The sequence below is a fragment of the Pseudophryne corroboree genome, chromosome 11 (genome assembly GCF_028390025.1).
Source record: "Pseudophryne corroboree isolate aPseCor3 chromosome 11, aPseCor3.hap2, whole genome shotgun sequence".
Classification (NCBI taxonomy): domain Eukaryota; kingdom Metazoa; phylum Chordata; class Amphibia; order Anura; family Myobatrachidae; genus Pseudophryne; species Pseudophryne corroboree.
Window position 1 is genome coordinate 111,180,607 of NC_086454.1, and position 12,861 is coordinate 111,193,467.

At 42.4% G+C, this 12,861-nt stretch overlaps 1 protein-coding gene across 1 annotated transcript in view; it reads left to right on the forward strand.

The window, feature by feature from the left end:
• LOC134968655 (mucin-2-like) overlaps window positions 1-12,861 on the forward strand; it is a 72,878-nt gene that overhangs the window by 26,131 nt on the left and 33,886 nt on the right. Inside the window, exons 13-18 of the mRNA XM_063944179.1 lie at window positions 56-220; window positions 2,553-2,647; window positions 4,777-4,903; window positions 8,804-9,059; window positions 9,426-9,481; window positions 10,397-10,494. Coding sequence (XP_063800249.1) covers window positions 56-220; window positions 2,553-2,647; window positions 4,777-4,903; window positions 8,804-9,059; window positions 9,426-9,481; window positions 10,397-10,494 — 797 coding nt within the window. The remainder of the gene's footprint in view (window positions 1-55; window positions 221-2,552; window positions 2,648-4,776; window positions 4,904-8,803; window positions 9,060-9,425; window positions 9,482-10,396; window positions 10,495-12,861) is intronic.

Sequence of the window (12,861 nt, forward strand, 5' to 3'; positions counted from 1 at the left end):
TAAATTAAATAAATACTTATCTATAGAATTAAATTAATACAAACTTTGTTCTCAGGTCTTTGTGGAAATTTCAATAACATACAAGCTGATGATTTCAAGGTCCTGAGTGGAGTGATTGAAGGAACTGGCTCTTCCTTCGCTAATACCTGGATGACTCAAGCAGATTGCCCAATTGTTTCAAACAGTTTTGAAAAGCCATGTTCCCTCAGCACTGAGAATGGTAAGATAATAACATCTAGCATTTTAATCCAGGGCTATACAAAGTCATACATTGATTTCTATGGGAAAATTTCATGCACAACTCATAAAATATGTACTGGATTATGTCTTACTTGCTCTCCAGGAACATACAGGAGACTCCTGGATCACAGGTGGCTCTCCCAAAAGAGTAGTAAAATCTCCCCTAGCCTTCCTGCGACTCCCCTGTTTACCCACTTCCCTGGTGAGGTGGCAGTCCGGGCAGCTGATGATGTAATTTGCACTTAATTGCATCATCGTGCTCCTGCCCTCCACTGTAATAGAGACATTGTATAGAGCAGTGGTGGGGCCAAAATTATACGATTACCATTATACTTCGGTACCACCCACTGTGACCTCACAATGCCCCCCACCTCCCTGACCTGGCTGCCCACAGACAAGAAGTTTACAAGTATGGATTATGTGTCCCTTTGTGTAAAAGAGATACTGTAAGTGTGTTAGACATCACCAAGGAGATCCAAGACTACATATAGGCACAAGTAATTTTTTATACAGGTCACAGAACTTCAGATATCTATAATAAATTACATTACGGTGCACAATACGCCTTATTATAATACAGCCCCAATCACAGTCACATAGAAAGGGAGAATAAACACACAGCAGCAAATTTGTTAGCAGTTGGGCCAGAGGCGTAGCCAGAACTTTGTGGGCCCCATAGCAACATTTTGTGTACCAATGTTTTGTACCAATGCTTCTAGAGAGACACCTCTCTCTGCAGCAGTTGTTAATTTTATGCCCTATAATAGTGCCCTAGTTCATTTTCTGAACCATAGTAGAGCCTTATTTAATGTTATGCCCCATAATAGTGTCCTAGTTTCTTGTATGAATCGTAGTAGTGCTTACGTTCACCCTATGTCATATTTCAGAGCTGTCAGTACACATTATGCCACACAGTACCCCCAATTCACATTATGATATATAGTGCTCCCTGTTCATATTGTGCCTCATTACAGTGCCCCGGTTCATATTATATAACATTAAAATGCCCTCCAGTTAATTTTATACCACACTACAATGAGCAGGTTCAGGGGCATACCTAGATATATTGGAGGCCCCAAGGAAAAAGTTTGAAAGGACCCCTATGTACCACCCAATGGCGAAATATGTATATAACACATGTAACTGTGACAGGGAAGGTGGGCCCCTCTCAGCTCTGGACCCCATAGCAGCTGCACTCCCTGCACCTATGGTAGCTATGCCCTTGTATATACCACATGTAACTGTGACAGGGAAGGTGGGCCCCTCTCAGCTCTAGGCCCCATAGCAGCTGCACTCCCTGCACCTATGGTAGCTATGCCCTTGTATATACCACATGTAACTGTGACAGGGAAGGTGGGCCCCTCTCAGCTCTGGGCCCCATAGCAGCTGCACTCCCTGCACCTATGGTAGCTATGCCTTTGTATATAACACATGTAACTGTGACAGGGAAGGTTGGCCCCTCTCAGATCTGGGCCCCATAGCAGCTGCACTGTCTGCACCTATGGTAGCTACGCCCTTGAGTTGGGCAAAACCATGTGCACTGCAGGTGTGGCAGATATAACATTTGCAGAGAGAGTTAGATTTGGGTGGGTTATTTTGTTTCTGTGCAGGGTAAATACTGGCTGCTTTATTTTTACACTGCAATTTAGATTTCAGTTTTAACACACCCCACCCAAATCTAACTCTCTCTGCACATGTTATATCTGCCCCACCTGCAGTGCACATGGTTTTGCCCAACTGTTAACAAATTTGCTGCTGCGATCAACTCTGAATTAGGCCCTTAGGGCCTTATTCAGGTTTGTTAGCAAAGCAAAAAATTAGCAATTGGGCAAAACCGTGCTGCACTGCAGGTGGGGCAGATGTAACGTGTAGAGAGAGTTATTTTTGAGTGGGATGTGTTCAAACGGAAATCTAAATTGCAGTTTAAAAATAAAGCCGCCATTATTTACTATGTATTTACGGACACAATATAACCCACTCAAATGTGAATCTCTCTGCACCTTTTAAATCTGCCTCACCTGCAGTGCGACATGGTTTTGCCCAATTGCTAACTTTTTTGGTTTGCTAACAAACCTGAATAACCCCCTTATTGCATAGGTTTTTGTACTAACAGCTCATACTTTGGTATACTAGAGAACTGCAGCTGCTCACGAATACTTATGTTAGATCAGACATGCACATTTAAATAAAGTACTGACATAAATTGTTATTCTGTGTTGATTTGTTGGTGTGACTTGCATTCCATTCCATAATAATCTGTACATTACTGAATTAAAAATACAATCTCTATTGTGTTTGTGTTTTCTCTCTAGAGCTGTATGCTATACACTGGTGCTCTATGATAAGTGATACAGCAGGAGTTTTTGCAGAATGTCATTCAAAAGTTAACCCAGATGTCTACGTGCAGGTAACGTAATGTCCTCTTTTGGGTAGTTCCCTGCACTTCTAAAAATCAAGGCCAAATTAAGGGTCACATTGGTTTGAACCAGCAAAATTATGAAAGTCCTTTTGTGAAAAGTAAGGCTGCGTACACACTGAGATTTTGCATAAAATATTGCTGATATTGTATGATTGCATACAATATCCGATAGTGTGTACACACGATTTATCATATGATGCGCGGGGCTCGCCGGTCGCATTTGACATCCAACTTCTGACCTGCATGCAGTATTGATGGTGCAATAATGTGAGCTTTTTTATAGTGTGTACATACAACCATACGATTTTAGGGCGTTGACGTCAGCCTGGACCCTCCTCCTCCTTCCTGTGCTCCCTTAAAAAACAACCCCAGCCCCTTAAGATATCATTTCATCTTATCTTATTGTTTCATAGTATAGTCTGCATGCCCAATATCGTATGTCGGGAAATTGTATACAATATCGCATGGGGTGCACATCGTACTAGTGTGTACATAGCCTTTTAAATTTAGTCTCCCTGTCCCATTGGGAACCATTTATGAGAAGATTTACATTGTGTACAGAACAAAGAAAAGGCATAATAAACAAAGAAATGGACAACAAACTGCTCATGAGCCTATGGTATTTGTGAGTGGTGGCTGGAGATGTAAATCATTAGCTCCTTTGTAATTTGGCCCAGTTTATCAGTGCTACAGTAACTCTCCCTCACATTCCCTATCACATTCCCTATCACTGTAGCCCAGGAAACAACTGCTTCCCTCTTCCCTGATAACCGTCTCTCACTCCTGCCTTCTCCTCAGCTGCTTCCATCCTCTGTAATGCCCTCCCTCAATCAATTTGTCTCACATCACAGTCTTTAACTGTACCCTTCTGTTAATTCTCTGAATGTTGCACCCCTCCTCTCTGTCCCCTCATTGCACTTTAGAATAAAATCTTGTGCGCAGGGCTCTCTCTAATCATGTTTTGTGGTCTATGTCAATTTGCTTATAGTCAGTTTATACAGTATGTCAATATTGTTCACTGTATACCCATGAAATCCTGTATCTTGTTTTCCTGTATACTGCACTGTTGGACTATTGTGACGCCTTATAAATAAAATATATTATTATTATTATTATTATTACTACTACTACTACTACTACTACTGCTACTACTACTACTACTACTATTACTACTACTATTATTATTATTATTATTATTATTATTATTACTACTACTACTACTATTATTATTACTACTACTATTATTATTATTATTACTACTACTACTACTATTATTATTATTATTATTATTAGAAGTAGTACTAATAATAATAATAATGATAACTATTATTATTATTATTATTATTATTATTATGGAGAACTTCCTTCTACTCCTAACTCCAAGATTTTTTCCGTGGTGCTCCCTATCTCTGGAATTATCTACGTCTCCCTATCAGACTCTCTACAAAACTTTAAATGGGCTCTCGAGACCCACTTCTTCCCCAAACCCAGCCAACTCTCATCCTAACCCTCTGTTCCATGCTCACTGTCTACCCCATCTGTGTCACCCCTGTCTATCTGCCCCTCCCCTTTAGAATGTAAGCTCTCACGAGCAGGGCCCTCTCCTCTCATGTGCCTTTCCTTGAATTCCTTCTCTTACTTAAACTGTCTTTTACTCCATACTCCCTTCGACAGCACCAGATCTTACGGGTTTCTGCCACCCTGATACTTATTTCAGTGTTGTCTGCTGCTATAGCTCTGTTTATAATTATATATATACCCTGTACTTGTCCTATATTGTCTTGTAGCGCCATATAAATAAAGGATAGTAATAATAATAATAGTAATAATAATAAATGTACACCTGGCACCTACTCACAGTAGTCATCAATTTTGTTTACTGATTTTAAAGTTTTTCATATATAATAGGAAACTACTGAATAAGTGTCGTGCTACCTGTACATGAGGCACCATATATCTAAATATATGTATATCTAAAATGTTAATTAAAAGTGGAAAATTCACATAAAAAATGTAACATAAATGTACACAATGGTGAAGTCATTATGTTATCACAAGTTTCGCTTTATCCCTTAGGAGACTGTGTTATTATAACATATTTGGTAATGTCTCCCCAGAACTGTATGTTTGATTCCTGCAACTGTCCCAATAGTGAGGAATGCATGTGTGCAGCGCTGTCCTCTTATGTATACGCCTGTGCCATGAAGGGAGTTATTCTGAGAGGTTGGAGGCAAAATGTCTGCAGTAAGTATAACAGCAGGTTTCACTGTGCTTAGCAGGGCAAATGTACTGTACAGTGGTCAAAAAAGCCACAATCCAAACTTCTTATATTGTATTATGTCTACTGTATCTAATCCCTGCCCTTACACATATTATGATCAAGTCACAGTAAGTTTTTTGCACATTACTGACAAATCACCATAAAGCTTCCCACATGTATTGCATTATGGCCATGGATGGCAAATGAGGCACATCTAGATTTCAGCACAAGTCACGTAAACCCGCTGTTCCAAGCCAAACTGTCACTGACAGATAGCATGTGACCAGGGGATCATTATCTGAGCTTACTGTCATAGGCGGTCATTCCGACCTGATCGCTAGCAGGCTACTTTTAGCACTACTGCTATCAGGTACAGTGGCGGAACTAGCGAGTGGTGGGCCCAGGTGCAACAAAATGCTTTGGGCCCCCCTCCCTCATCCCGTCCACGGTCCAAGTGCACCCCCACTGCCGTTTTTTAGCCTGATTGCTGCGCGCGAACAAATGCAGCTAGCGATCAACTCGAAATGACCCCCAGTGTCCCCTTTTTACATATTGCGTCAGACAGCGTCCCCTTTTTACACATTACGGCAGACAGCGTCCCCTTTTTTACACATTACGGCAGACAGCGTCCATTTTTACACATTACGTCACACAGCGTCCCCTTTTTTACACATTATGGCAGACAGCGTCCCCTTTTTACACATTGCGGCAGACAGCATCCCCTTTTTTACACATTACAGCAGACAGCATCCCCTTTTTACACATTACGACAGACAGCGTCCACGACAAACAGCGTCCCCTTTTTACACATTACGGCAGACAACGTCCCTTTTTTACACATTACGGCAGACAGTGTCCCCTTTTTTACACATTACGGCAGACAGCGTCCCCTTTTTACATATTACGGCAGAGTCCCCTTTTTTAACACATTACGGCAGACAGTCCCCCTTTTTACACATTACGATAGATAGATAGACAGACAGACAGACAGACATAATAGATTATACTTACTGTCTCCGCTGGCTCAGACAGTCAGGCAGATCGGTGCAGGCAGTCAGACAGATGATGATCCCGGGCAGGGGAGGAGGAGGAGGAAGGGGGACTCGGGACTTGAGCCGCAGCAGCGCAGTGTAATTGGTGGAGGTGCCGCTGCAGATGTCCCTCTCCTTCCACATAGGCTGGATGCCGCTTCTGTGATGAGGAAAGCGCATCCCAGCATTCACAGCAGCGACGGCCAGCCTATGTGGAAGGAGAGGGACAGCTGCAGCAGCGCCTCCACCAATTACACTGCACTGCTGCGGCTCCTGAGCCCCCCTCCCTCCTCCTCCTTCTCCCCGTGGCTGCGTCCCTGCTGCCACTCTCCTCTGGCCCACAGCACACAGCGGCAGGCTGCATGTAATGAGTCAGTTTTACTCAATACATGCCACGCTGGCTTTGGGCCCCTTGACAGCAACGGACCCCAGTGCAAGGCACCGCTTGCACTGGTGGTAGTTCCGTCACTGATCAGGTAGTCACCGCCTACAGGGGAGGGTAAAATCGCTGTGCAGGGCTGTGCTCGCTTGTGCATAGAGCTGCACAAACAAAAGTTTGTGCAGTTTCTACACAGCTCTGGACTTACTCACCCGCTGCGATCATCCAGGATTTAGCTGACGTCAGGTTCTCTCCCTGGAATTGGCTGGACATGCCTGCGTTCGGACAGACACTCCCTGAAAACGGTCAGTTGACGCCTCCAGCCAGCCTCTTCCTGTCAATCTGGTGCGATCGCTTTCTTCGTTAGTCTGTCGCTCCCTGGCGATGGCCGTGCGCATGCACACTACCCATGCGCATGCACACCGACCCATGCGCATGCACACTACAGACCAGCGTGTGATCAAATCGGAATGACCCCCATAGTCAATAGGACATTAAGAATGTTGGAACCTACATAAGGTAATTAATGTGGTCAGACAACTGTGTGCCATGTGGTGCCAAATTACCCCTGTTCATGACTGTGTAAATTATACCTTAGTGTTCAGAACACATCTCGCAGTTTTGTGTCAAGTAAAGTTCTACTTGACCCGCCGTTCGCTGACCGAGCGTCCTATTCACGTAATATTCACTTACCGATTGGCCACTCAATATGTCGGTCCTGACATCACAGCTGGGCGGGTATTTAAACTTGCCCCTGCCCTGGTGTAATGTCAGTCCCTGCAGCCAGTGTACGTGCGGTTGACGAGTTGCCTGTACACATCAGACCTACCAATATATCTGCATGATATATCGGTATCTGTTGTGCTGCAGGGCTGACACAATATGCCTGTGATCTACATCATTCACAGACATGGGTGTATGTACCCGCCAACCCGCTCATTATATATCGTCTGTTTGATCGAACGGACTATACAGTATGTGGCCCAGTGTGCAGGGCTGTCTTAACAGCAGTGTAGGCCCCTGGGCAAAGCAATGCACTGGGGCCCCTACCCATCCTCCAGCGGTACAGGTGGGGGGTGTTATCAGTGGCAGCTCTGATGTCCCACTGGTGGTACTGTAGGTGGTGTTCTATCTTCCGCTCAGCAAGTAGGACTTGGAACAGTAATTTCTGCTAATTACTCCTTTACTGCACAGATGGTGAGAGATGGGGTGGGAGGTAGAACACTAAACTGTAGAAGGTGGCATTGGGCTGAATGAAGGGGCTCCAGTGCATGACTTCCAGGGTGGTAGGAGGTGTTTAATATGCAGGGAAGGGGTGGATAGTGGAGTGGGCTTAATATTCATCATATTCCGGTGGGAGTGTAGCTTGCTTGACTGCAGATATCTCCAGTTCCTGGAAATAGATTTCAATGGAATAAAAAACTAGAGAGTCTCACCTTTCAGGAGGTGCTGGGGACTTGGGCATAAGACTTCAGGAGCCAGAGCAATCCACCAACGAATATATAAAACTACATACCAGGTGTGTGAAGCTGGAGCAGGAACCAGCTGCTGGAAGGCTGATATCTCTGGTTCTGGGCATAGCAAAGACAAGCTGAAGTGTCCACTGAAAGGGGAGAGTTCCAGTTTTTGATGTATACCCTTAGAAAAATTCTAAGTTAGACAGAACCCGAGATATCTGGTTGGGAAGAGCAATTAACAGGCTCGGATATGGACCACTGCTTTGAAGTCAGATCTCTCCGGTTCCCCAAGGCCGATTCTCAAAAATCTGGTATCCCTGGAAAAAGGGGACCCTCATCTATCAGCCTAAGACCCTTTTACTCCTGGGGCCCTAGGGAAACTGCCTATTGAGCCCATACAAAAAGACAGCCCTGCCAGTGTGTACCCAGCTTCATAATGAAGGATCTGTCACTGTAGATGTGCAATGTACACCTGAGACAGCACTCTGAGCCTATTGTCACTCATGGAAATATCAGTATATAAGTACAGGATTTCCCATTGAGTTGTAAACAACCCTTCTATTTTGAGAGTCTAGTGCAACAATCAGGTGGCCAGGCGCTCATAAGTATCAATTAAGTACCACTTAATTGAACCTGAGGATGTGACAGCTGGATTCTAATTACAGGGCCCCAGTCATAAGCAGCTGATACTAATGAATGTTGGCTGGTTGTTAAACTACAGACACCATTTGCAAATGCAAAGTTATTAATGAAGGACATTAAACTTAAGATTTAGCTTTGAATGGTTTCAATGAGTTATGATAAGGTACAGATTCTACATCCCGGCTTATGGTGTTCTTTTTGATCCAACCAGTCCCCAGAAGGCTAATTCCACCATGTGGTCTGCTAACACTGCTTCTCAATTTCACACTAAGCACCTATCAGGGTAGGGGTTATAGAACAACAACAGCCAATAAGCAACTGCTATAAGGACTAACTGACTAACATTTTCTAACAGTGTCTGCATTTCAACCTTAGGTACATATGCAACCAACTGCCCTGCATCCCTGGCATATAGTTACTCAATCAATACCTGCCAGCCTACCTGCCGCTCCCTCAGCAGTCAAGACATCACCTGTGACATCTCATTTGTTCCCGTGGATGGCTGCATTTGCCAAACTGGAACCTACCTGGATGACAGTGGAAGATGTGTGTCTCCTTCTGCCTGCTCTTGTTATTACAGGGGCACAGCAGTACCACCTGGAGAAGTGGTTCATGACAATGGAGCTATATGGTGAGTGGACTGAAATATCTTCTGAAATGTGATGCTGTAGAAATGAAAAGACGTTACTTACATTGATCTGTACAGGCGCGGTGTATGGAGTTATACATAAAGATGTAATTGCATTGTTATTTATAGATACATTAGTTGTGAAATAGTAGTTATGATCTACTGAGGGTAATTTTTTAAACAAATCAAAGAAAAAACATATGCTTTTATTTTAAAATGGCACAAAAAAAGTTTTAAATAACCACCTTTGTCGTTTGAATCAGTTTCATAAAGGTCCCACATTTTCTCTAAGGTGGTAAAAATAAAATATCCAATGTCCTTTAAATGACCTGTGCCACGTTTACCGTGTTTCTGCATTGTGTTGTACAGTACCTGCTCTTCTGGAAAACTAGACTGCATTGGAAAAACAGACATTACAGGTATGTGTTCCCTTTGCGTGTATTTGTGTATGGTAATAGAATCCATCACAATAAATGAACTTTTAACATACTGTAATAGAATCCATCACAGTAAATTAACTTTTAACATACTGTATTGCTGAATCTCAATTAAAATAGAGCATTGTGGGAAATCTAGGGACTGAGGTATTAATAGCCCTGTTTGTCATTAATGGAGAGGAGCACTTCAGATCCCCCTCTGAAAAATATTGCAATATCCTAAACACAACAATGATTAATACCATCAAAAAATATCGTTAGCTATCAGGAGGCAAGCTCTGAAAAAATATGCTTTTTGGACCTTGTTACATTCGCTATTTTCACAGTCCCCATAGAAGTCTATGGGGATTCTTAATGCAGTAATCTTCTAAAACAGCTGTTTATGGAGGATTGACAACAAAACCAGCTCTATACATTAAGGTGAAAATGTACTAAGCAGTGATAAGAGCGGAGAAGTGAGCCAGTGGAGAAGTTGCCCATGGCAACCAATTAGCACTGAAGTAACATCTATAATTTGCATACTATAAAATGATACAGAGCTGCTGATTGGTTGATGGGGCAACTTCTCCACTGGCTCATTTCTCTAATCTTATCACTGCTTAGTAAATGTCCCCCTAACTTTCTAATCCTGTGCACCTACGGGAATATTGCAATCAGTCTACCACCTGTATTAACTATTTCATATTTAAAAAGTATAGTTACATTTCCTTTATCCTTCAAACTGGTTAACTTTATGAAAATAATCAGTTGCTCAGATAAAGTAAAAGATGAGTGAGTTATTTTGCTGTGTACTGTCTTACGGAACAGTGGTAATCCTTCAGCTGGAAACCCAACATTTAATTTTAAATACTTTATGGTTATTTACTTACGGCATTGAAACTATGTAATGGTTCTTTTTTGAAGTATGTGCTGCGCCAATGGTCTATTTTGACTGCACAAATCGGACAAGTGCAAATGGAGTAGAGTGCCAGAAGAGTTGCCAAATCCTGGACATGCAGTGTGTAAGTAATACAAATGACTTCTATAAAATAGGTGCACTTATTACACAGTGTCAACAAATGGTTAATGATGAAAAATGGGGAGACTCCCATGCTGATATTCATGAATGCCAATATATATAGTGACACTTCTGTTGTGCAACTCCTAATGAAAGTACATAGGCAAGCTCTTGTATTCATTCCAGCTTGGCACTTATCTTATTTCACTCTATCAGTGATTTGGATGCTAACTGGGGAGAACTATCCAAGGGGCTCAACATCGAACTGAGCACAACTATAAAAAGTAGGCTTGAGACTAACAATTTTGAAGAGGGTAAAACCCAGTAGAGTCACTCTTCTATAGACAGTGATAGAATAGAACACCAGTAGATATATCTACTGATGCAGCTTCACTAAGGGGATTGTATATGCCACTTTGACACCAGCTATCCATGAGCCATGGTTGAGTGATACAGTATAGTCCATTTAGTACCATTGAGGATATCATGTGATTGGTTGCAACCAACCAAATGTGACACTGGAGAATGGTGCATTTTGAATTGCCAAAATTGGTGCACATTTATAAATATCCATTGGTACTTTTCAGGAAAAAAACACAGTTAAATAATTATTTGACAATAAAGCTGGCCATACACCTAAAGATTTATTTTCCAATCTGGCTGGTTGGAATGAAAATCTGGAAATGTATGGGAGCAAATGACAATTGACCATTTGCTCCCAAACATTGAAAAACAGACACAAATGGTCAATCAGACAATTAGGTAAATCCATTTGTCTTAACCAATTTGTCTGAACAACCGTTTTTGTCAGTTTTGGGGCATTATGCAGCAAATGGTCAATTGTCATTTGATCCCATACTGTATATTTCCAGATTTTCGTTTCAACCAGCCAGATCAGACAATAAATCTTTAGGTGTATGGCCAGCTTTAGATGTAATAATGGAAGAAATCAAAGTTAAACCAATAAAATTAATATTCTTGAGATAGAGGTGAAAGCAATGTACAATGTGGAGATATTTAAAATTTCTCTATTCAGAGATTTCTCTAGCACTAAGTAATAAGCAGAATGACACCAAATTTAGTAAGTATACTATACAATGTATGTGTACATGGATTTGGTGAAAAAAAATAAAACCAATTGGTCTAAAATGTGGCAATAGGGGAAATTATGGCACTGTGCAAGGTAAAGTACAACACATTTTATTTACAAAATTAAAAAAGAGCACATTGCAAATAAGAGAACAGAAAATCTGGCCAAATATAAAAATTTTGATTTTGGAATAAAAAAAATAAAATGACAATGTGACATTTAATGTTAGGTTTCTTAGTTATTCTTTTGTTGGTACCTTTTTAATGCATGTTACCTTGTACAGTGCCTATTAGCAGATTTTAGAACTATTTTTTACCCATGGGATCCTTCCCCGCAGGAGATCATTCTTTGGCCAAGCCAGGATTCGTAGCATTGTAAATTATTCATGCTCTAGGAACGATTGGCTTTACATATGATCGTCATACTGATCATGGTCCGATAAAATGCTTGTCAGACCAACAGACATTTTACCAGACTGCCTGTAACCCAGCAGATATTGGCCATATACTGAGAGGTATCTCACAGTTTATATTGTCATGATTTTTGGTTGGGTTGGAAATGCCAGCGGTCAGGATGCCGGCAGTCAGAATACCACCGCGGCATTCAAACAGTGAGAATCTCGACAGGGGGAAGGGAAGTATACTTCCCTTCCCCCCCATTGCCCCCTAACCCTCCCTCCTCATAGCCTAAACCTAACCCTCCCCCTTCACAGAGCCTAACCCTAACCATCCATGGTGGCAACTGAATCTAACCCCCCCCACCCCCATTCCCGCAGGCTAAACCTAACCCTCTCTCTCACGGTGCCTAACCCTGACCCTCCCTGGGGGTGCTCAAACCTACCCCCTCTCCCTGCAGCCTAAACCTCACCGCCCCCTCCGCACAGCCTAATGCTAACCCTCCCTCCGCAGCCTAAACCTAAACCCCTCTGCGGCTTACCTCTCTGTTGATCCGACAAATAATCATTTGGGATCCCGGGCCAGTGTTGTGTAGCTTGTCGGGATGCTGGTGTCGCCAGTTTGACTGTCAGGATTCTGACTGAATGGATCCCTATCTGGATTCCTTCACTGGGAATAGACATTTCCCCACTCCTCTGCTGTGAGGTAACAGTAAATTATAACCAGTTAGTCAAGGCAGTGCACACACTTCCCAATGGGGTTGACTTGCATCTTTAAAAATATCACATTGGACGGACATGCTGGACCATTAGGCAAGTCTGACTGGTCAATAACTTTAAATCATGCAAATACACGATATAAGGCAGATCGCCCAGATAATATTATA